Source organism: Liolophura sinensis, chromosome 6, assembly GCF_032854445.1.
Source record: "Liolophura sinensis isolate JHLJ2023 chromosome 6, CUHK_Ljap_v2, whole genome shotgun sequence".
In the NCBI taxonomy this organism is placed as follows: domain Eukaryota; kingdom Metazoa; phylum Mollusca; class Polyplacophora; order Chitonida; family Chitonidae; genus Liolophura; species Liolophura sinensis.
In genome coordinates, this window is record NC_088300.1 from 65,308,801 (window position 1) to 65,334,294 (window position 25,494).

General features: G+C 41.4%; 1 protein-coding gene across 1 annotated transcript; it reads right to left on the reverse strand.

The window, feature by feature from the left end:
• Positions 1 to 19,775: 19,775 nt before the first annotated feature.
• On the reverse strand, positions 19,776 to 25,011 carry LOC135467439 (homeobox protein XHOX-7.1-like). The gene is made up of 3 exons (XM_064745212.1): positions 24,450 to 25,011; positions 22,384 to 22,553; positions 19,776 to 20,006 (listed from the first exon to the last, which is right to left on the reverse strand). Exons 1-3 carry the CDS (start codon positions 25,009 to 25,011, stop codon positions 19,776 to 19,778), a joined length of 963 nt encoding a protein of 320 aa, XP_064601282.1.
• Between the last annotated feature and the right edge of the window lie 483 nt (positions 25,012 to 25,494).

The following is a 25,494-nucleotide window of genomic DNA, read 5'->3' on the forward strand; positions in this document are numbered from 1 at the left end:
CATTTTTTTCATTTATAGAGTGACTCGTGGAATGATCGTCTTTATAGAAAACTAGCCTGGTCAAATTATAAGGACAAAACAGGTTTACAAACGTATGTTGAGCTAAAAAATACTTGGTTCGACTTAGAGGTGGATTCAATGTTGCTGCCCAAATGCTGTGATAATGACATTAACATATGCTGAACTTAATGCGAATCAGCGGTTGAAGCTAGTTGAATATTTCATAAGGAAATTGTCGCCTGAATTGTTTCGTTTCTTCGTCTTATAAACATGGAATTCGACAGAAAACCCCAACGGAGATGTGTGTTAAATAACTATAGAATGGCGAATAATAATCATTAATTATGAGAAATCTCATATTTTGGCTGTAGTGGAGAAGGTAAAGCATTTCTAATATATGTTGGCTTAACACCATCTAAAGTGTTGGAAATTTAGGACATTAATAGATTGCTTAGAAAATCTTATGTCAGCACTTTTAGCCTTTGCTTTACGAATTATCAGTGTTGAAAATCTTGTAATTTAACATCATGTTACATCTTAAAAACTGCAAGAAAGCTAAACGCAAAGTAACGTTCTGAGGCATTAGAACTCACATATTACAGAATTTAACACGTATCATTTTAACGCTTAGAAAATATTGACATTTCAACATCTGCGTCTTAATAGTGTAGCTCAAGTGGACAAATTTGTCGCCACTGGTTTACAGCGGCTTATCCACCTATCACCGGAAGAAATTTATATGAACATAATGAACAATTACATAGTGTATCACTTTATGCGATTAGGTCTATGACTTGGAATGGCAATAGCAGCTTACCAGGGTCGTTTAATTTGATGCATTTAGGCATAACTTTTCACAGACAAGATCGACACGGTATGGTTGAAATGTTGCCTAATCGTTCACCCTAGGACAAGATCGCCACGATATGGCTGAAATGTTGCCTAATCGTTCACCCTAGGACAAGATCTCCACGATATGGTTGGTATGTTGCCTAATCGTTCATCCGAGGACAAGATCGCCACGGTATGGCTGAAATGTTGCCTAATCGCTCATCCTTGGACAAGATCGTCACGGTATGGCTGAAATGTTGCATCATTCATCCTAGGACAAGATGACCTTCTGAGGCGACAAACCACACTGCCTATTTATCCAAAACAAACACGGATATAAACGTTCAAAGGAAGCATGAATGAAGCGGCGTGGGGGCTTCTTAAATGATTCTGCATAAGGTCATGTCCCCCTTAAATTGAGAGAAGATGGAGTGAAGGTGGGAGATAAAGAAAAAAGGGGGAGGAGGACAGGAGGGAGTCGTTCCTCGATATGTCTCATCACGTCCCGCGATTGGACGCATATGGGCTCCCTTGATTGACTCTCTCTTTGCACCTGAGCTGTGCAACTGATACCAATTCCATTCGATTTGTTCCTTTTTCAATTTATGTCCCCATCAAAGAGGTAAGGATATGACTATTAATAAAGTACGATAGTTTCAAATCAATCTCGGCACGCCGTGATGGCAACAGGCTTCGGTGGGCCACCCGATCCTGACGCCATGAGAAAAGCGCTGCAAACGGGCCTGTTGATTAAATGACCTGTCGTATAGAACCTCATAGTCCCACAGGCTCGGCTCTAATGAATTAGCGGGCACCGGCCAAAAGAACTGCAACGGACCGGTTTGTTAATTCCTTTTCCCTCCCAGCAGTAATTGTAAAGTTAATTCGTCGAGAAACCGGACGCTAGGCAGTTGATTCCCACGTTCAAAATTAGAAAATTTCGGTAATCTGAGCTTCCGCTCGATAATTTCGGGAAATATGAAATGGCAATTTTATCCACAGCCGTTATATTAAGAGAACAACTGGCAACGTACTGCGACAATAAACAATCACCGATTGTTCGCACATACGATTTTTATACAACTGTGAGGACTAAAATATGGCAAGTCTCAACCATTATTACATCTGTTTTTTTTTTTAAATTGCTCATTTATTGCTTATATTACATTCCCAATTGCTGTGTAGCAAAGGCATTAAAATGTCTCTGGTAACCTGAAATGCTGACCCATAAGAAAAAAAAAATACCTGTACAAAATAGGCCTACCCGTGGAATTTGCTTTACTTCAGGACATGTTTCCTGTAATACCTGTATAAATTACCCGTAGCTTCAGGACACCTCACCTATAATCCCTGTATAAAATACCCGTCGTGTCAGAACATCTTACCTGTAATACCTGTATAAATTACCCGTAGCTTCAGGACACCTCACCTATAATCCCTGTATAAAATACCCGTCGTGTCAGAACATCTTACCTGTAATACCTGTATAAAATACCCGTGGATTCAAGACATCTTACCTGTAATACCTGTATAAAATATCCGTAGCTTCAGGACATCTTACGTACAACATATGTATAAAATACCCGTGGCTTCAGGACATCTCACCTGTAATACCTGTATAAAATACCTCTAGCTTCAGGACATATTAACTACAACACCTGTATAATATCCCCATAGCTTCAGGACATCTTACCTATAAAAACTTTATAAAATACGCGTGACGTCAGGACATCTTACCTGTATAAAATACCTGTATACATGGACATCTCACCTATAACCCCAATATAAAATACCCGTCGACCGGACATCTTACCTGTAATACCTGCATAAAATATCCGTAGCTTCAGGACATCTTACCTGAAATAACTGTATTTATTTATTTATTTATTTGATTGGTGTTTTACGCGTACTCAAGAATATTTCACTTATACGACGGCGGTCAGCATTATGGTGGGTGGAAACCAGGCAGAGCCCGGGGGAAACCCACGACCATCCGCAGGTTGCTGACAGACATTCCCACGTACGGCTGGAGAGGAAGCCAGCATGAGCGTAATACCTGTACAAAATATCCGTTATATAGCTTCAGGACATCTTACGTAAAACATATGTATAAAATAACCGTGACTTCAGAACATCTTACCTGTAATACCTGTATGAATTACCCGTAGCTTCAGGACATCTTACTTATAACACCTGTATAAAGTACCCGTAGCTTCAGGACATCTTACCTATAGCACCTGTATAAAATACCCGTGACTTCAGGACATCTTGCCAGTAATACCTGTATGAAGTACCCGTGGTGTCTGGACATCTTATCTGTAATACCTGAATAAAGTATCTGTTGCTTCAGGGCATCTCATCTACAACACTTGTATAAATTGCCCGTGGTTTCAGGACATCTTACCTACAACACCTGTATAAAATACCCGTGACTTCAGGACATCTTACCTGTAATACCCGTATAAAGTACCCAAAGTGTCAGGACATCTTACCTGTAATACCTGTATACAGTACCCGTAGCTTATAGACATCTTACCTACAACACCTGCATAAAATATCCGTGACTTCAGTGCATTTTACCTGCAATACTTGCATAAAATACTCGTGGTGTCAGGACATCTTACTTGTAATACCTGTATAAAATACCCATGACTTCAGTACATTTTACCTCCAATACTTGCATAAAATACCCGTCGTGTCAGGACACCTGTATAAAGTTCCCCTGGCTTCAGGGCATCTTACCTACAAACACTCGTATAAATTACCCTTGGCTTCAGGACATCTTGCTTACAACACTTGTGTAAAGTACTCGGAGCTTCAGGACATGTCACCTGTAATATCTGGATGCTGTATCCACTGTGCCAAATACATGCACTAGTCAAACACTAGTGGGTGACAGACGTGGCACAGGTGGTTAGCACGCCAGCGCGGCGCAATGATACCAATGCCTCTCACAAATGCGGTCGCTGTGAGTTCAAGTCCAGCTTATGCTGACTTCAAAACAGTTTTTCACTTGAGGATTTGGCGTTTTACGTTAAATAAAAGTTTAATTTAATAAAATTGACGCTGTGAAATGTAAAGTCGAAATTTAAAACCTCCCAGTCAACAAATTCCTGTTGAGTTAATTTGAGCGAGTGATTGAGTGCTTGGGGTTTAACGTCGTACTCAACAATTTTTCAGTCATATGCCGACGAAGGCATCCTTAAAGTGCATGTAATGTACCTCCATGTCGCAGGACGGTTTTCCACCGCTCTTTTATCTAGTGCTGCTTCACTGAGACGCCTTACCGAAGGCAAGTAAGCTGCCCCGCCCGAGCCATTATACTGATACGGGTCAACCAGTCGTTGCACTATCCCCTTCATGCTAAAGGCCAAGCGAGGAAGTTACAACTTTCTCTTTCAAAAGTCTTAGGTGTGACTCGACCCAGGATTGACCTTGGATCTACCGCTCCCGAAGAGTTAAATCGAAATTAACTATAAATGATTATAAAACTGTATAATGTTCACATCAGTCAATTATCGCATTTATCGCAAATATCTCGAACTAAGTTGCTACGTTAGCGCAAATATCTCTAAGTGTAAGTTATTACAGGTTGTCACTGTCTCGAACCTTTCGGTTACCATGGACCGGCAACTACAACAAGAACCACAGTAGTTTGCCCCAAATTGATAATCTGACGATTTTATCTATTTATTTCTTTGGTGTTTCACGCCGTACTCAAGAATATTTCACTTATACGACTTATCGGCGGCTGACCATTTTAAGCGTGGAGCAAGTCAGCGTACAGAGTGACTTAAAGCGTCTCAAAGTGGCGCTATGCAATCACCCGCCAAATTCGCGTTATAACAATCGACTTCGCTATGCTGGCGACCCGCCTGGAGAATGGCAACTCAGATCATTGCATCAGGGCATTCGGAAGCGATACACCTGCTCGAAATCTCTTTTTTGGCATACGAAAAAATATCATAGACACCTACCGAAACGTCCTAGTTGATGTCATTTTCCAAGATACGGCTACCTTGAGATAGGGGGCCCTCCGTGGCTCAATTCGTTAGCGCGCTAGCGCAGCGTAATGACCCAGGAGTCTGTCACCAATGCGGTCGCTGTGAGTTCAAGTCCAGCTCATGATGGCTTCCTCTCCGGCTGTATGTGGGAAGGTCTGTCAGCAACCTGCGGATGGTCGTGGGTTTCCCCCGGGCTCTGCCCGGTTTCCACCCACCATAATGCTGGCCGCCGTCGTATAAGTGAAATATTGTTGAGTACGGCGTAAAACACCAATCAAATAAATAAATAAATACCTTGAGATACTTATTGATTAGCTAACTTTGGTGGGCCACTTTCTGTTTGACAATTCACAATTATGTAAGACCTTGTGCGCCATTTGCATACTATTTCTACAATGTTTGTATTAAAATTTGCGGGGCATGGAAGAATCGAGTTTTTGAATTGAGCCATAGTTAGTCAGTTGCAGCGTGTATACAATGGATGTTTCCTAATTTTAGTAATATGAGAATTAAACCGCCTTTTATTACAATCGCCAAATGCCTTTGCCACTTTTTGAAATTTGAGATTAATCAAATATATGCCCGCTGAGTTTGATTAAATTTGACAAATTTAATCAAGCTCTTACGCGATAAACCGTTAATCTGAGAAAGTCCTCTTAGGTGTAGATCATCGAGTCATTGCAATATAACAATAACATAGTCGTATATATTGTCGAGGAAATTAGACCTGGCGCATTATTGCGCTCATCAATAGGATGTTCCTTCGTCATTATCACTAAACACTGATATAGATTACAAGAGGGTCAAAATTTGTTGGTATAGCAGCATAACTGCTTCCGTTTATCAGATTGGAAATTGTGCTTATAACCAGTCATTTCTTAATATAACACTCGAATTCATCGACATAACCGTCAAGCAATATAGCTTCGGGAAATATTAGTGGTGTCACAATTCGCTTCGTCATATCACAGCATTTATGACCCCACTGCCAGAGTTCTATGGCAGTTAGCGAATAGAAAATGGTACGATATTTCCAACAAAAAACTCAAGTTAATATAACTTATTTCGATAAAAAACAAAAACAAAAACAGCTTAATAAAAAACAAAAACAAACAACAGAGCTGTGTTTACTTTCCTATGTAAGAGATAGTGCTTATTAGGAACAGGTTTGCATTGTTCATTTGTCTATATTAGAATATCGCCTATGACAAGGATGTTGGAAAGTTTCGGGGTAATGTGACCTGGGCCCCAGCTGGGCGCTCTGAAATTAATAAACGGTCGTCTAATTCTACAGGCATCGATCAAGACAATGTGTCAGCTATCATGGCGCAGAGACTGTAGCAGTCTGTATATGGTTGTGTTCCGGGCTTAACACAGGGAGCAAACCCTCTTGCCCTTCACGCATTAACGTTTAACCTATCAGCTTGTAGTCAGGCCTGATTTAACTCATTTTCAGGCTAGCAATCCCATCCCACTACGAACCTATTACATCATCATCTGAAGATCTAAGACTCGAGATGAGGCGATGTATTCGTCAACTGTACCATTTATAAACATTCGATATCCAAGATATGCAAGCGGTTAAGCTACAAAGATTGAAGAGTCATATCACAGAATCGACATGATTTTCAGTTTACATCATTCACCTTAAGTTAATTGCTTTTGTGGACTGACCACAGAACATCAGTTAGCCACGCCCACGAGATAAATTTTGTAAATCTTTTTTCAACGCCATTATTTATACTCAATGACACGTTTGAGCACTGCTCATATTTTACTTTAGAATTCCACAAAAGAATGTATCAAATAGCCTACATACTTTGGTACAAACAAATTAATGGTTAATTCTTCACGACGTTGTTGTTGTGGAGGACATCCCGATCGTACTTATTTTACACAGTTTTCCATCCTCCCACCCAGTTATGGGAATGGAACATTCGTATTACAGATTTCTCTGCATCACCATTTCACATTAAACCCTGCATTCTTGAAAGGTGTTACGACTCAGGGGTTCAGACCATTTATACCATACACGCATAAAGAACAGAAACGTGTCAGTGGGGTGTCCTGGACTGTGGTGGACTGACTGAAACCACCTTCAGTTAGAAATATGATAATTTTTGGTGACGGTCCCATCTGTGTGGCTGTGACCTGGGTCAACATGTAACTCAAATCTCGCTGAAAAGTGCGGACAGCAGATTTCTACACTGATATACCCTATGATTCTTCCTTAACCGGGAGAAAGTGTTGCAGTATAAACATCCGTATTTGATAACACCCTTAATACGGACAGATGTAATTGAACAAGTAAAAAGATATTCATATACTCTTTTGGTGGTTCAGCTTATGTATATCACCGTGTACGAATTTGGTATTTCACCTCTCAAGTATGAATGATGGAATGAATGATGGATTGGGGCTTAATGTCATAATAACAATTTTTCAGTCACGTGACGACAAGGAGTCATTAGATGTATGTACATATACTGAGGCAGGGTGAGTCCATGCCGCCACAGTGCCGCGCCATTGAGGTAGGGTGTAGAAGACACCAGACATGGTATCTCAACCAGTTACATTAAGAAAGTCAGGAGGCAGAATCCAGTGGTGAATGAAACTGAATAATGGTACAAACAATCTCTGTTTTCATATGAATACGACTATATGCAGAAATTACTTAAAAGTAATATCTTTAAAGCTCGATCCTTTTCATTTACCAAGCGGTATATTGATGATCTACTGCGTTAAATAATCCCCATATTGCTGAAGCGATGAAGGAAATCTATCCGCCTTCATTGGATTTAAAGGAGACAACAGATAGTCCTGAGGGTACATCTTATTTGGATCTACATCTGTACAAAGACGGACAAGGTCTCCTTTCACGCTGTCTTTACAACAAAAGGGATAATTTCAATTTTGATATTGTAAATTATCCTTATTTAGATAGCAATATACCAAAGGGTCCTGTGTATAGCCTACATATCTCGCCTTGTAGCATTTGTCAGATCTTGCGTTGATTGTGATGACTTTAATCTGCGTCACAAGTTGCTAGTTCAAAAACTAGTTTGTCAAGGATACTCCATCAAACGCCTTCATTCTAAGTTTCTCAAATTTTACAATGAATATAACACTCTCGTTGGCAGGTATGGACAGAGCGTTCAGAATCTCTGGCGATCTGCATTGTGATCAACCACGTAGACGGCGCTGTTATCCCTATGTACATATCTATCACGTACATGGTATTTAACAACATAGATGGCGCTGGTTGTCCAGTGTAACCGTCCATCTTGTATGTCATGTGTAACATCATAGATGGCGCCTCTTGTAACATGAGATCTTTACATATTAACGGGAAAGACGTAATCGTCCGTTACTTTTGAATCATAATCTGATCGGTTAGGGTCTGTAACGCTCGTCATTTTCAAACTGTATCTAATACCGCTTAACCTGGGGCTAGGGACCGTAAAGGTAGCCATGCTAATTACATCAGCATGATGCCTTTATGAACAGTTGCAATTAAAGCGCGACTAAGATACTTGTTTAGCTGTTATTTGACATGGAACTCATTCACGCACTACGAATTTGAACTTTGATATGGAATTCATGCCTAGAATATTCATTGTCTGCCCGGCATCATTGAAAACTGATGACCGCTTCTCTCTTGTGTGTTACCGGCTTTATTTCTTATTTGTATAATTTCTTACATGCCTTTGTCTTCGGGAGTTAGTGTTAAACGTTGTTGTGGAAATGGACCTTGCGATTATCGACTTGGAACGCCCTTTACGGACTACGAATGGTATAGGAATGTCGGACTTGACGTTTATATTCCTGTCTGGTCTGGTGTCTGGTCTGGTGTCTGGTCTGGTGCCGCTGCGGCGGGTAACAAGAAGACCATCTTTAGCAATAGTGACGGTGTTTAGGTATCGCTTTACGTCTTTTAATGTCGGTGGACTTCTTAGAGGGGCGGGTGCCTTGCTTGAGATGGGCATGGGCACAACGTAGATCAGGCATTCAGACTGGAAGGCAAGCCATCCGGAAGGAATGGTGAAAGGCAGTTAGGTATGCCCACTGAGAATTTCGTTAGGCGAGCACCGATGGACAACACAACTTTCAGAACATTGGACAAATGAACACACCTGACAGGAGGGATTGTCAGTCAGGAGCATTTCGACTTGGAAAGTCTGAAGGGACATTAACAGAACCAGCTACATGGCGGATAGAAGACTAGTATCGGCTGGCGGTGGACAGGAATGTTGACACCCTTAGACTGGCACAAAACTCGCCACGACATAGTTTAGGCTTGGATACAGGACTTACTGTCCGTAAGAATGCAGGCCTTGTGGGAGGATTGCACTATGTATGGATGAAAGTCCTTGGTTGCCACCGCAATGAACAGTGCTTCAATTTCACATTGGAGCCACGTTATCTGTCATAGTAGAAGTTTCGAACTGAAGAATCCCCCGAGATGTTGGCGAGAATTGCGGGCTACATACAGAGTAGCTGTCTTTTGACGGATCCGTCTGTGACGATCCATAGTTGGTCCTCTGGGCGGGGCAGAACAATGGCTTTATTAGTGGATAAGGCCTGTTGGGCTGAGTGAAAAGCCTGTAGTTGTTCATCAGACCACACGATTTTGTCATTTGATTGACGTCCAGCGGTGAGAGGGTCCAACGGAGACAAGATGCTAGAACAGCGTGGAATTACTCGAGGAAAGATCTTGCAGGCCCCCATAAATGAGCGTAAGCCATGAACGGCACAGGACACCAGGGCAGCAATACGTAAGGGCTGGTGTGGATAGGTCCCTCCGGCCAGACCCAACCTAAGATGGAGACTGAGGAGGGGGCGACTGTCTTGGGGGAGGACAGACGCAAGCTGTTTTTCTGTAGTGTTTGTAGTAGTCTTTCCCATATAGAGAGTAATTCCTCTGGTGTTTGGGCACCGCAGCAAAGATCATCTGCTAGTTTGGCAACTGTGCCCTACTCTAGAAAGTCTCCCAGAACTACATTAGTACATTAGTTCCTCTAAGGCAGCCTCCGAGCCTGGCATCCCCATTACGGACCGTGGATAAACAACGACGCCACGAAACGGAGTAGCGACACCGCAATACTTCATTGAATCCTTAGAAAGAGGGATCTGGTAGAACGCAAGTGAGAGGTCGGTAGTTATTATACACTTCCACCGACCAATTTGGCGTAGGGTGGAATCCACGTCTGGCATAACAGAAGGTTGAGGTTTGCTAAAACGAGCCACGTCAGCAAAGGCAGTCACAAGACGGGAGCCACCACTTGGTTCCTTAACCTAAAATGAAAGATTCAGGTATTCCATAGATATCCCGGCCTCCTCGTGTCGTTGAAATACTCCGACTTCTTGTAATTCATCAGACTTGTATTGAAGCCCCATAAGACTGTCACGGGACTAAAGGGAGAGCCGGTCTTTTCTTTGTGGAGGTTGAACGAGATCCATATTTACAACTGACTGGGCCTGAGGCGCCATTGTGGCCTACGGGTTCTGTGTTAAAGATATCATCGTAATTGACCAGGATATCTCGGAACTTGGCTTTCATGGCTGGGGACAGGATATTATTGCGGTCAATGCTAACACTGCTGGAGTGAAGTGTGATGATTTCGTCGTCGCCTGAGGCTCCGGAAACGAGAAATCTGTCGTTGTGGAAAAAAACTGGCCGTATTTGGCAAACGTGTTCACGACGAAGAACAGTTTTGGGTTCACTGGTCAGGTTAGGTACGTGTATCTTTCCTGATACGCGAGTTAACAGATGGGGTTATGGCCACATAAGAGCTGGCCAGAATGTATCTGGCACGTTCAATTCACCCGGCCAAATTGTTGACGGATGAGATGGGGCGCGAATCAAATGGGCACGGCGGATGGTGTGAGTGGCCGAATGCGGGCTGGCGGAGCCAAATCTATAGTTGGTACCGTCACTAAGTATAATAACACGCTTGGCTTGGCGAACGGCAATGTCAATGCGTTCCATGACTGGGGTTTCCTCGAGCATTTCCACGTCCAAGTTTTTAACCACAAGGCCGCAAACGAAAAATGTTCCGGCAGTGTGAAGTCAACTTCGCCGACGACGTTGAGCGGGGATGATCCTTCCGCTTGATGTGCTGACTGGAAACTTTTCGTAATCTTCAGGCCCAACCGCTGGGCAGTGGAAAGTCGTATCATATTGTCTGTCTCACCACTGTCTATGGTGATACGCGTGGTGTGATAGCCATAGAAGACGTCCAGGAAAGGAGATTGGCGTACCTGTATTCTGTACGTAGATGCGGATTCTGCTGTTACTTCGTCAGAAAACTGCTGTTACTTCGGCAATGTCGCCGCTGGGCTGTTCGACGATATTTACGATTTGGCGGGCCTTGGCGATATATTTGCGGTCTTGTTCAGGGAGGTAATAGCACTCACTCAAAAAATGGGGGCTCGGTCGCCTTTCTTCTTTACACAGTGGGCATGATTTTTGGGCGCGGGTGTTAGCAGAGGCAAACTTATTCTTAAATGTACCTGTACGCAATACTTTTGCCTTCTCCGTTGTTTTGATTTCATCAAGGAGGGTGGCAAGCGCCTGTGAAATCTCAGGTTTTATCGACGCTAATGTTCTGGAGCGTAGGTCTGTGTCGTATCGCTGTTTAATGAGCTGAGGAAGTGCGGGGTGTAAAAGTCGCAACCATGTACGGACGACAAAATTTTCGAGGGTAGGGGAGAGTTCTTCGTCCTCAGCTACAGCAGCATTGTGGAGTTGAATGCCGCCGTCACGCAGTAGTAAATTATCTTCAACAAACGCCATGAGTCCAACAACACAACAGGAAGAGAGAGAAAACAGGTCAGAGCGCCCCCTGTGCAGGCAGGGTGGGTAACTCTGCACAAACACTGACATGTAACCTGAACTACATAACCATAATACTTTGGCACAGCGCGAACACCTCAACACTATACCCCATCTGCAAGTTTGATACTGAATTTTACCTTCTTTCCTTGCGAAATCACCGGGATTCGCCCGGTTTATTTCTACGCGCAGCCTTACGATCAGAAAACTTTAGGCTTTAACATGAACACGGTGTCGGCAATTTGCTCTGCGGCGCTAAAATGTATGGTCATATTTCACAGAAATATGGCTGTAAACTGCAGAGAATAGGGATATTACCGTGAAACAATACGCATTTGAGTGTAAACGGATTTCAATAGTACACATACAGCCTATACAGCCAGATACCACAAATTCTCGGTAAGCGCTTAGCTTTTAAGAGCAGCCGAGTTGATTACTGTATAACCCATCAAAGAGTTTATCCAATCTTAGTACATCTGTGTCTTTATACGAGTCTGACTTGAAAATAAAAAAAATAAAAAATGAAATTGGTATACGAACTACGAGAAATCAGGTCACAGCGTGGCGTCAAATATAGGTCAGCCGAAAGACTGACACCGTGAAGTTCAACTTCTGTGAGATACAATGGTAAAATGATAGTGTCACAATTTTGTGGCGCTGGATATTCAATTTGATGATTTTACATCCGGGGAACATCAGCAACAGATCTGACTGGCTCGGCAGCCGTTGAAAGTCACAAAAGAGGTCGTTTTGTCCATTTCTCTGCAGTGAATTTAGGCCGAGCGCAAAGTTGTTGCTGCACAAATAAGTTGTAACTATTGCTGCTGGATATCCCAGGGTGATGGCTAGATTTTCGTGGGATTTATAAAGTGGTCTGGGTTCTGCTGAGGACGACACAGGTAAACCCTATCATCGATGTTACTGCATGGCCAGAAATAAAGCAGTAATCTGTGTAGAGGTTGGTCGAGGTACCCATGCAACCGACAAATTTCTTCCAACCTTCTGCGTTCAGTTGAAAATTCTGCCACTTTTTCTTCTTGTATTGAATTGTAAGTATTGTACAAAATACTGACCTATTTTACTTGCTGTTGATGATGTTTTCCACTTGAGGACACTTTGGAAATTATTATGACTTGGAAATAGCTTGACAGCTCCGTTTGGCGGGGTCACGCGAGTGTAGGGTGGTAGTGTAGTAATGTGGAAGTTTTCACTGTACGCCTCAAAACTGGCATACATAATTCGTCATAGTTCTCAGGGATTTGTCATATTTACATCTCACTTGATGGTGAATTCAAGGAGTAAGACAGCTACAAATGTGTAAGATATGGCTCTATGTCAGCTGTGTTTTGAGTCTGTTGCCATTAAGGTAAAACAACGATTTGTTATTGTCACCATTGTCCACAACGCCAGTCGTATTTGATACCTTTAATTATGTCTTTGTGGACAGAACACGTCAAGGGTATGATACAGTTTCTCGATTATGCCTGCCATATAACATAGGCTACCACCCACTTACACCACAACAAGACGCCAAGAAGAGACAAGAAGAAACAGTAGAAAAATTACAAAGTTTACAGCTTGTGGTGGCCCAACGTAACAGAAGCACATTCCACATGACGTCACATACTGACGGCATACTCCGCCTTGGTATTTACGACCGGCGTAATATTACGATCCCTTTGAGACACAGCCCCCAGAACTGGACACTTAAATGCATGCGTTCTTTATAATCCACGGTTATACCAACGTCACCCATTGGAGCAAGATATCAATGTCACGATTATCTATTTCAATATAGTTAGGACTGGTTAAGTACGGATTGTGCAAGACATAATGTTGCAGAAAATAACGGTAAAATGCAAAGTCATTTTCGAAATTATTACCAGTCATATTCAACAACACAAAATTCCCTCTTAGAATATAAAGATGAATGTGAATTGGAATTCCTCATTCTTTTCCATTGACGGACAACTGGATGTATGATCCCTAATTTAGAAACGTCATCTCAGAGCAAAAAATACATTAAATGCTTACAAAACCACACTTCACAAATCCTTTAAGTTTGTAAATATAACGGCCTTACAGCATCAAGAGAGAGAGAGAGAGTAAAACCAGAGCGTCTACCGTCTACCGTCATTCCGTCTACCGTGAAGAATGTCTTCGATAATAAAGGTAGTTAACAATACCAAACTCAGGTTATTGTCATGATGCTTGTGTCGGTAGTTTGGAATGTATTTATTCATTTTATTTATTTGATTGTTGTACATGTAATGCCACACTGAAGAACTTTTTCACCTATACAAAGGCGGTCAATTACAAGAGTGGCGAAACTGGATGAAAACCCTTGAAAAGCTGCTGACCAATTTTACCAGCACTTGTAATGTACAGCTGTGCACACAATACATGTGGTATAGACAATTGTAGGCTCCAACAAATACAAGACGGCGGAAACGGTCTCATGAGCGCCAACGACCGGTCTTGGTACCAAGGTACAAACTGTAAGTGCGGGGGAATCTTCAAATTCCTTGTTATATGTGGTATATATATCTTATAAGAGAAAGACGCGAGTGGCATTTAGCAGAACCCTTGAACGACGACTGAACCACAGAATGTGAAATCCTACACCTGAATGAGAATAATAAGCACGCAAATTGTCCCAATCCAGGTGTTAAAAGGCAAGAAAGGCCGAAAAAACAGTTGTAATGACCTTTTAAGCATGTTATCTAAGTATTTATTTCACTTTTGAAATTTTTTATCAGCGTGTTTCTTGTAATATATACCGTTTGATCGAACCCTCTGTCGTAGAGGTCATCAAAATGGCTGCCAGACGGTGAAGCCATCTTAAGTGTGAGTCACAAACAAGCATCTGTGAGACAGAATTATTGACATGTAGAAATTTTCTGTAAGAAGGATGCGTGGTCTTCGTTCAGCCTGACAAGGTTGTGCTCAATCAGCATGGAGCATCAGGTGCTTCACGTTCTCTAGCACACCCTATCCGACAGGGCAGAGTCACAGATTTATGCTGTTATTGGACGTTTTATTGTTGGTTTCTGTTAAGGAACATCACTTTGACGGGCGGTGAGCGAAACATTAGAAGGAGGAATCGAACTGAGTGATTCTAAGTTAGCGTTGCCACGCTAGACACCCCTATTAAAACAATCTGGTCACAATTTAATTCACATCCAATAGTTTGGAAAGCTGGTCCAATAGTCTGTAACGAGCACCCTTCTGTTCTCGGTGCCATGGTGATAATAAACGGTTAACCAGCGTTCGTAAGATAGTTCAGGTAGTTTTACATGCAGTTTGTTTGAGATAGCTTACCTTTCGCTGCTATTCGTTCCACCTGGATGAGGTCACTAGAAGTTTACACTGGCCTCTCCAGTGTCATTCATCGATAAAACTGACCGCTATCGAATACATGATAACTTCGTGTGTGTTGCATTAAACAACAAATAAATGAATAAATAAATAAATAAATAAAAACATTTAAAGCATTAAGTGTAACATGTAGACCTTATGTCTTTCCAACATCGTTGAAAACTGCTGACTTCTTCTCTTTGCATGATTCCGTCCTTTTTTCGTGCTTTATATAATTTCTTAGTTCTTTGGTGGTTTGTGTTATACGTCATTTTGGGAATTGGCCTTGCGATTATTGACCTGGAACGTTCTTATTGGTACGCGGCTGGTATACGAATGTGTGTTTCGATGGGTAGATGTATAGCCTTACTTGTGACAAATAGGACTAATACAATGTAGAGCATTACAAGACATTAGTATAATGCATATATATATATATATATATATATATATATATATATATATATATATATATATATATATATATATACAAATCCTTCATCCTAGCTGACTAAGCCGTATGTGTTACACTGCAGCAGCACAAACAACTGTACAGAAGATTTGCTGGGGCACAGATTGGTACAGGTTAGTAACCTGAAAGCAGGAGTAGTTAAAAGTTGCCAACCGAAGCGGGAAAGACGCACATGTATTACGTTTGCAATATCCAAAACTTCAAGTTCTGTGCGTAACCCACAACATATTAGGTTTAAATATTAAAGGTTCATCGGGGTATGCTCAGTTGAAGTACATATTCGAGTATTGTGTGGTTTTGAAACGGCTGTAGCCCTTCAGCCCAAGATTACTAGAGACCATGCACCCTAGAGTATACAGTTTTAAGAAAAGGCTATAACCTCGCTGACATGCATCAGTAATAACTTCAAAAATGTACTGTCACTGAGACAGAGCTCCAGCGCTCTGTCAGATATGACGAACTGCAGTTGACCCATTCTAATTTGTGCAGTATTTATTTGATTGGTGTTTTACGACACACTCAAAAATATTTCACTTATACGACGGCTGCCAGGACAATGGTGAGAGGAAACCGGGTAGAGCCCTAGGGAACCCCCGGTCATCCGCAGGTTACTGTCAGAACTTCCCACGTACGGCCGGACCGGCCCGGATAGCACAGTTGGTAGAGCGTCCGCTTAGGGACCGGTAGATCCAGGGTCAATCCTTGATCGAGTCACACCTAAGACTTTTAAAAGAGGAAGTTGTAACTTCCTCGCTTGGCGTTCAGCATGAAGGGGATAGTGCAACGACTGGTTGACCTGTATCAGTATAATGGCTCGGGCGGGGCGGCTTGCTTGCCTTCGGTAAGTCGTCTCAGTGAAGCGGTGGAAATCCGTCCTGCAACAAGGAGGCACATTACACGTACATGCACCCTAAGGATTCCTTCGTCGTCATATAACTGACAAATTGTTGAGTACGACGTTAAACCCCAAGCACTCACTCACTCACGTACGGCCGGAGAGGAAGCCAAATTTGTACAGTAAGCGCAAACCCAAAAGAGCAAAAACCAAACCACATACATATACCATATATCATTGGTCCACCCTCTAATATGTAGATTTATAGTAACCCTATTAGAATACAAATACGCAAGTTTTAGTGGGAAACCAGGACCACTTGCAGGTTTATCGAAGACCTTCCCACGTACGAGTGGAAAAGAAGCCAGTGTGAGTGAAGAGATATGTTCTTAGCGGCTGTGTGATTGAGTTAGGGAAAATTCCCCCGCCCGCCCCATCCCATTCCTACAAAACCAGTTATTGTCTCTGGAATAGGTTGATGATTGTAATAGGACACATCAGAGCAGTGTTATAAGCTAGACACAGTTTCATTGTTGGGAAGCTACCATCAGAAAACCTCGTCTCTTTGGTGATAGCGTGTATAGAACAAACTGGGTGAGGCTAACTTTGGGAGTCCGAGCCGACATTTGAAAGTCACTGGATATATTGACAAACCGCTATAGGTCAACAAACAACACATCTAATGGAGTGTTATTCAAGTACATCGATCATTGTGTCTCAGACATGATGTGAAATTCAGACGGTACTTCATATGCAGACTTCTTCCTGCCAAGATGTTACAAAATGCTTAATTCTATAGTGTATCCGACGAGGTCGTTTTGGCTACAGTGGTAGCAATCAAAGTGGTCGTTTAAATACGCGATTTCTCGAAGTCAACTGCACCTCTGTACTTCACTTCTGTTTGAAAGCAGGAATTCGATTGGGTAAAGAATGACAGCTTGTCTTTATTCAGATCTAGTTCGCCACAAACCATTAGGCCTAACGTTTGGGAGAGGCTGGTAGATCTGACTTAATAATATATATATAATATATAATAATAATATGTATATACCATACCATACCTGGCATCTAAGCTGTTTAGACATGTAAACTCTAACATTTATAGCCTAGAGTGAGTGAGTGAGTGAGTGCTAAGGGTTGAACGTCGCACTTAACAATTTTTAACAATTTAGAGTGCCTGTACGTGTGACATATCCTTGTTGCAGGACGGATTTCCACCGTTCTTTTAGTTCCAGTGCTGCTTCAATGAGACGACTTACCGAAGACAAGGTAGCCGTCCGATCCGAGCCATTATACTGATATTGGTCAACCAGCCATTGCACTATACCCTCAATGCTGAACGCCAAGCGAGGAGGCTACAATTTCCTCTTTTATGGTCTTAGGTGTGACCCGAACCAGGATTGAACCTGGATCTACTTGGGTTCAAGCTGGATTGTTTTCTTGTATTACATGTGCACAATGCAAACAAGTTTGTCTACAATTAAAGTGTCATCAAATGAGCAGTGAACTTCAAAGTAAAAAAGACCCCGGAGTAAATCACTAACTTCTGTCAAATTACAGATTACAAACTTTCCCGTGAGTGAGGTACAGATATGCACACACACACACCATATTGGTGGACGACAAATGATCTTCAAAGAATGTTATACTACCAAAACAGCCATACCAGCGTCGTCGGTCGATTATGGCCAGGACCCCACGGACAGAGCGCTTGGTGGGTGGGTTGTGGGTATTGCACACTGATCAGATGGAGAAGTTGGCGCACCCACAGAGTGATCAGCAGACCTTATTTCAGTCCTGAGTGTGGCCTGGTCAACGGTTTTATAGTTCCCCGTCCTGTACTTCCTCGCTGAGGCGATGGGTATATACTGGTCGCCCTGACCCTACCCCAGGTTCCTGAAAGCTATCGAATAATCATGACTACTGAACTGCTTTCCGTGCTGAAAATATGATGAACCAAATTGTAGGTGTAAACTGCTGTAATAAACTCAAAGCTTAGTGCTTAAGGTGAAACTTGAGATCAGTAATATGACTAAGTTAACAATAAGTATGTCCCGGGACACGGGGTATTTGCCCTGTCCTGCATGTATGTATGTATGTACATGTATGTATGTATGTATGTATGTATGCTTTGGGTTTAACGTCGTACTTAACAATTTTTTAGTCATATGACGACGAAGAGTCATTAGGTGTGTGTACATATATTGTGTCGTTTGGTGGTAAGGCGAGTCGAAGCCGCCAAAGTGTTGCCTCCTCTGAAATATCATACCGAGGACACAAGACATGACACCCTACCTGGTCACATTATGCTCATACTGGGCGAACCAGTCATGTTTCCTTTCTCTATCCTCTCAGTGCTGAGCGCCAAGCAAGGCAGCATCAAGTATCATGTTTAAAGTCTTTGTTATGACCGGCCCCGGGTTTGATCCTGAGTCTCATGGACGCTCAAATGTTTTTATATTAGCCCTAACGAATTATGCATATTCACAGTATAGCCTCCTCGTGAAGATTCCCAGAATTTGTTTCGATAAGGAACATAAGGCTATTATTATACTAGTTAGTAATTACTACGGATATTTTTATACTAGTTAGTAATTACTACGGGCTCAGTTGGTTAGCGCGCTAGCACAGCGTAATGACCCAGGAGTCTCTCACCAATGCGGTCGCTGTGAGTTCAAGTACAGCTCATGCTGGCTCCCTCTCCGACCGTAAGTGGGAAGGTCTTCTAGCATCCTGCGGATGGTCGTGCGTTTCCCGCGGGCTCTGCCCACTTTCCTCCCACCATAATGCTGGCCGCCGTCGTATAAGTGAAATATTCTTGAGCACGGCGTAAAACACCAATCAAATAAATAAGTAAATAAATTACTACGGAAACAACATTAGACAGCTAGATATTTGGGTATGTGAACATTTACAGCAGTACTATCAAAGTTAAGGGGCTCAACTTACATACCCTGGCTTCAAAAGAAACAATCAGATATCCACAGGCGTCTTTACAAGGACTGGACTTGATTTGGAGAACACATATTTATTAAATATTATATACACAAACTTATTGGAAATTATTAACAAGAATTAGCATAAGTACATACATATAGCGTGTGTGGAATAAATTGATAATGTCATTCTTTAACACAACCTGCTGGGAAGTGGTGTTATAGTAAAACACACTTTGTTATATTATTTGTGGAGCACGAGCTTCTTGTTACTCGTGAACATAGTCCGTTGTGTAAAACACCATATTTTGTGTTACTCGTGAAACAGTTTATTGTGTCATTTGTAAACACGATATTTCATGTTTCTCGTGAAACACGTATATAATCCGCAACACACGTTTATTGCACTACTTGTAGAGCACAGTTTTTATTGTTTCACTTATTGAGCACGTCTACATCACTGGGATACAACACAGTGTCTCGGGCCTTTCTTCGTGTGTTTCCATCAAGACACAGGTTTGAAGGCTGACTTTCCTCCAGGAATGAGAGCATTGGTGAACTGTGTTAGGGTTGACGGGTTGGGTGCTACCGGAGATGGCCAGGCAAGTATTGTGGGTAGAGGAAATGACGTAGTAGCTGATGACGTCATAGGTTTATTTCCCGACAAGTCTGACCTTGAGGCCCCTTCTCGGTCTCGTCTTTCCCGAGCTCTTCGATTTTGAAACCAAATTTTTACCTGTAACAAAAATGAGGAAATGAACAAGTTTGCTTTAATTGTACAAAGGTATTTCCGTAAGAATCAGAGCTTTTTCGGTTGGATTTAAATATGTGATATTCCTTCTGTGTTCATTTTAGTAGGTCTATATGATGACGATTAAACTGTCATTAGTGACATATTTTATATATGGGATAAGAGAGTCCATTTTAAAAAATTTAGTCGTCCAAAACAACTTGTGTGTGTTACAGCAAGGTAAGGTGCGCGTGTGTAACACGGAGTAACATCCACACAGTCATGTGGATATATTTCTATTACTCTTTTCGTTCAATCTTGGGATCATTCACGCGCCAAATTCCATCAAAGAAAATGTCAGTAATTACATTAGCCATTGGGAATTTTAATACCTATCTATCACCGCTGATCAACTCCAGCCCTTTAATTAATGATCCACAATGTTCTGAATGTAGCAGTATCCTTTATAAATCCAATCGCGTTTTCACTGAGTCGGACAAAGCTAGTGGAGTGTTTGTCACGGCTTGGTAATTTCGAACTGTGGGTTACATGGCGGGTGTCGTGTTAACTCATGACTGGGTCACACCCCTACGGAAGCACACGGGTTAAAAGGGCCTCATGTGGGCCCCGCTGGGTCAGACCTCTGCTGCGTCGCACAAATAGATATCCCATGCTGTGATCGCTGAACTATTTCTACCAAAGTCTTGGCAATCACTACTCCGAACACGATGGCCTGGTCAACTGGCAAATCCCTTGACCCATCAATTTTGTTCTATCATTTCCCAATCTTTCCACTAAATTGGACCAGCGGGTCTACCTAGCCATTTTCTCGTCACTGTGACATTTACCTGAAGGTAGTTACTGTCACTGTAATTAAAACCCTATTAATCACTTTCTGGGCTTTACTCCCAATTTAGTGACTCTATTTGCCACTCATAGAGAACAGCGTAGCTTCAAACTTTCAATGTATACTAATTGTGTCACAAGAGTGAAACGCGACTCTGAAATTTTATATCAACTCAAAATGAACAAATTAGCTATTTTTTGTCTAGGGTGATTGAACGAAGGCGACAGAAAATCGTGAAACAGACACTTTATACAGGTATACATTAAGGGATAATAATAGGGAAAAGATCAAATAACTTCTTGTCAAACAATATTACATTTACAGATGACTTTTTCAACCATCCACATAAACAAATGCGCTTTATAGTTGGAACTGTGCGCGAAACTTTTACATCTTGTTTATATGAAAGTGTTTAGTTACATGGTTCGATAAAAGCTGGCATAAATGGCGATATTTAATAATAATTTTGTGTAATAATAAAAATTACCCTGGTTTTGTCAGTATATACTTATATTTATTCAACTGGGGTTTGCTTACTCGATGACCCATTTTATTACAGTGGTTGCAATTAATGGTCATAAAATTTAACGGAACTTGTGGTTTTGGTAAATGACCCTGGTTTTTAAGAGTATATTAAATTTAAAATGGGAATTTCCCGAATGACGCATTATGTTACTTTGATCGTATTTCAAAGTTATAAAAGTTAATAGAAATTATATGACTTTAACAAATTACCCTGTTTTTTTCTGAATAGCATATTTTGTATTTAACGGGAAAAGTTACTAATTGTTTAATATCTAATTGTGCTACCTGGGCACGGTAGGACGTAACATCAGATGTAAGTTTAAGTCTACAGTTTTGAACTTAACCTAAACAAACTTGTGTAACCGTATGTAATATATGAACTAAAATTGCTGCTTTATATTTGATTTTGGATATCTTCATTGCCATCTAAGTTTGGCTAAAATTTTAAATATAAAATATCACATAACCAGTATTAGCTGATACATCTTCGAACTTTTAGGGTTATAAATCTCAGTGGAACTTAGGTGACTTTAATGTAAATACATTGGTTTTAACAGTACACTTTGTTTTGAAAAGGTATTTGTTTAATATTTTATTGAACTACCTTGTCGCAAACTGGGAGGTTATAAAACAGTGGTTTTAACGGTATATATTGTTTTTAGATTAATTTAACTTTTTCATCTGACCTTTGTTTAATAGCTCATAGATGACAATTATGGTGTTATAAAACTTGATTGAACTTACGACTTTGGCAGATTACCTTGGTTTTAACAGTGTATTCTCTATTTATTTATTTATTTGATTGGTGTATTAAACCGTTCTCGAGGATATTTCATTTATACGACGGCTGCAAGCATTATGATAGGAGGAAACTGGGTAGAGCCCGTGTGTGATATTCTGTTTTGAGTGACGCTTTATACTTAATTAATTATGATGGCAAGTATAGTTTTATAGTTCTGATTACAGTGTTATAAAAACCCAATGAAACTTATTTGGCTTGCAGTAAATTACCCTGGTTTCGGTGAGGTTGAGAGCGGTGGACAGCTCGGCAACATCGGCACTACTGAGGTAATGGGTACGGTGAAACTTCTGCTCCAGAGCCGCCACTTGGTGCTGTGTGAACGGGACACGGGGATTCCGTCCCAATTTCCGCTTCTTACCACCTTCCTTCTTCTTGATGCCTGCAAGGCAAACCCCGAAATTACACGTCTTAGTGTGACCTTGTTTACTTTGAGCGACTTGTCGGTACCCACAAAATTATACTTTGATTACGCTCACTATAACTATCGGTTTCCTCTGAGAAAGAAGAAACTATCTAAACTACGTAATTGCTATGTTCCTGGGCATTCACTAGATTGCAAGGCCTTTCTCAAGACGGACCAAGAGATGTTTGTCTGTCTGAGGGCTCACAATGAGACCTGCCAGCAAATACGACGAAGGGGACAGGGTTGTCATTATCCCAGTCTGCCATCCACGTCCACGGCCAGAAAATCTTTAGCTCATGTAGCTGTATGTTAGAGCGGTTACTTTTCATAGCCCCCGGGGCCAATTCAACCTCTCTTCGATACAGTGTATTTAAGCCTTTGACAAGAAATCAAAACGATATCAACTTGATTAGACGCATTGTTGAAGCAGTGCGCCATTGTGTTAGCTCAGCGTCTTTAAGAGCCAGCAATGCCCCAAATCTGTTTACTCTCTCTACCAACTTTAATTGAGTAGTCAGCGAGTTAGTGATGCTAATTGACTCCCTCAGCTTAAACAAAATTTCAAAGATTTCCCCCCGCGCTATAATCATACCAATACAAACTTCGCCAGTGGGCTCAGTGTTTGCCTGTTATATGAATCTAATGTGCTCCGAAGGGGGTCGGGAAAGTCTTCGTCTCACACCTGTCCAGACTGAGGCGTGAAAATCCCCCCAGGTAAATACACAAACGTCTTCTGATCCGTCGATGTGGAAAAAAATCGGCGAAGAAGAGCAGGCGAGATAATGATCTTTAAGTTACATCATCCGTGCTTGGTGAGTATTATTTACAAGTCTTGGCCCAAACTCTGTGGGTTGCGGACTGTTTCGGTTACATTGTCGTGATCAAACACAGAGGCACTGAAGCGATGTTGTACGTGTTGCTTTTCGAATGATTGTGCGTTAATGGGGCGTGTTAGAACGAAGTGTATGTCTTTATGCGAGAAACATTCAAGCGAACAAAATCACACGACATAGAAAAACAACTGCTTTTTATATGCCAACTGACTCCAATTTCACGGTCAACTTAAAGAGAATGGGTTGTTTTTTTACCTTCCATAAGCGGATTAATCAAACCAGATCTATTCCGCAGGCAACGCAAAATTTAGGTGTGTTAAATTCACCATCATGGCACATGTATCAAAATGCAAAATAAAAATAAAAAGTACTAAACCAGAAACTGTGAAACTAGAGCAGCGATGATAGCATGGTAGATGGTAAAAGGTCAGGTGTAACCGTTAGAATGGGAGGTTTACTATAAATGCGCTTTTATTAACTGTAGCGTACAGTCACACTGGTTGATTTTTAGGTCTTGCATTTGAAGCTATTATTGCATATCCCAAGAGACATTGCACATACTCGAACAACGACTGATAAATTTTTCCTAACCTTAAAAGATTTCCAAATTAAACACAGAGATTTTATATAAAAAGAAAATTATATGTGTGGTGATAACATAACCTTAAATTATTACATGTGACGGAGGAACTGAAAATCCAGTTAACATGTGAATTTGGACTGCAACGTAACGCCTATAAATATAATATATTCAATGAAAATGTAATACTAAGAGCCATTAAACTATAAGCCATACATAACATTTATGATACATCAAAAACGCCAGATGTCAACTAATTTGGAGAGATTTGATTCATTTAGGAACTGTAACACTCAAAACACGGATTCAATTTACGAACATATATTAGTATTTTGAAGCTAAAGCAAATGAAACAAGTCATTCTCTAAAGTTGTTTGGGGTAAAAAAACATTACCCCAAAAACAACATTAACTTCTACAATGACTAAAGATGAATAATCACAAATATATATGTACTTACGTGGTAACTTTGGGGGCCGGTAACGCGTGCATTGAAGCCATGAGTATCTGGCGTTATCTATGAAGTCGCAGTGTGAATTCCCCTTGAAAACACCACCTTCCATATCCTCGTCAAGTTCAGATTTTACCATTTTTGATAAGGGATAAGCAGTGGCTAACGACACGAACGTCGTTTGTCTCTGAGGTTCCCTTCGCTTTAAGATGTCGTCTATTGAGAACTTTATGAGAGGAGATGATGTGGGTTGTGCCAGAGTCTTAGGTGAGGAATAAGAAGCTGAAGGTTCCGAAGAGGACTTTGGGGATTGAGTCCTCGCCTCCGACTTGGTTTCCTCGTCCGAATTTTGGCTCATTTGTTCGCATCTGGCGCGTTCCATGGACTGAATGTGTTGACTCATTATGCTCGGCATGGATGGGATAGCCGTCATCCACTCCCAGGGAATGTACGGGAAAGTTTGACCGAACAGTGGATACGGAATATTTGGATACCTCTGCACAGAAGCAGATATGGCTGCGAAGTTGGCTGTTTTCATGGCAGGAGTCGGTGAGTTGTTTTCTTCCTTCATATTGACCCTCGGAACTTCAGCTGCGCCCTGGTTGACAGATCTGGACTTCTCTTATATCTTCACTTTCCAAATATTTTATTTGTATAGTTATCCTATACGCACGCGGCTATAGTTTTATTGCCTGTCCAAACCCAAGAAACAGTAAGAGATTGGTTGAAAGCGAAGTGTAAAATGAGCGATGTTGATTGGCCGACCGTGCGCCTGGTTATTGGAAAAGCGTCCAATGGGGTGGTGGATCTCGCTTCGCGTGGCGGCGACCTCAAGTTGTCATTGGATACGTTCCGCAGACAAATTACTACAAATTGCTCGTCTTTCCCACCTGCTTCTCGTTATCTAGTTCGGCTTTTCCTGCATGTTTTATGGTTGTCGCGTGTTATGCTGGCTGTGTAAATGCTTAAACCCTTTGTTCACGGTCGCATTACCCTCGGCAGTTTAGATAAGAAAAACAGATAAGTGAAATTACAACTTATCATTTCGAAAAAA

Excerpts from the sequence above, each read along its gene's own strand:
- LOC135467439 (XM_064745212.1), bottom strand. The coding sequence starts at position 25,011 with ATGAAGGAAGAAAACAACTCACCGACTCCTGCCATGAAAACAGCCAAC. Across the intron at positions 22,554-24,449 it reads CCGGCCCCCAAAGTTACCAC|GCATCAAGAAGAAGGAAGGT; the intron begins GTAAGTACATAT and ends TTTGCCTTGCAG. Across the intron at positions 20,007-22,383 it reads TCAACCTCACCGAAACCAGG|GTAAAAATTTGGTTTCAAAA; the intron begins GTAATTTACTGC and ends TTTTTGTTACAG.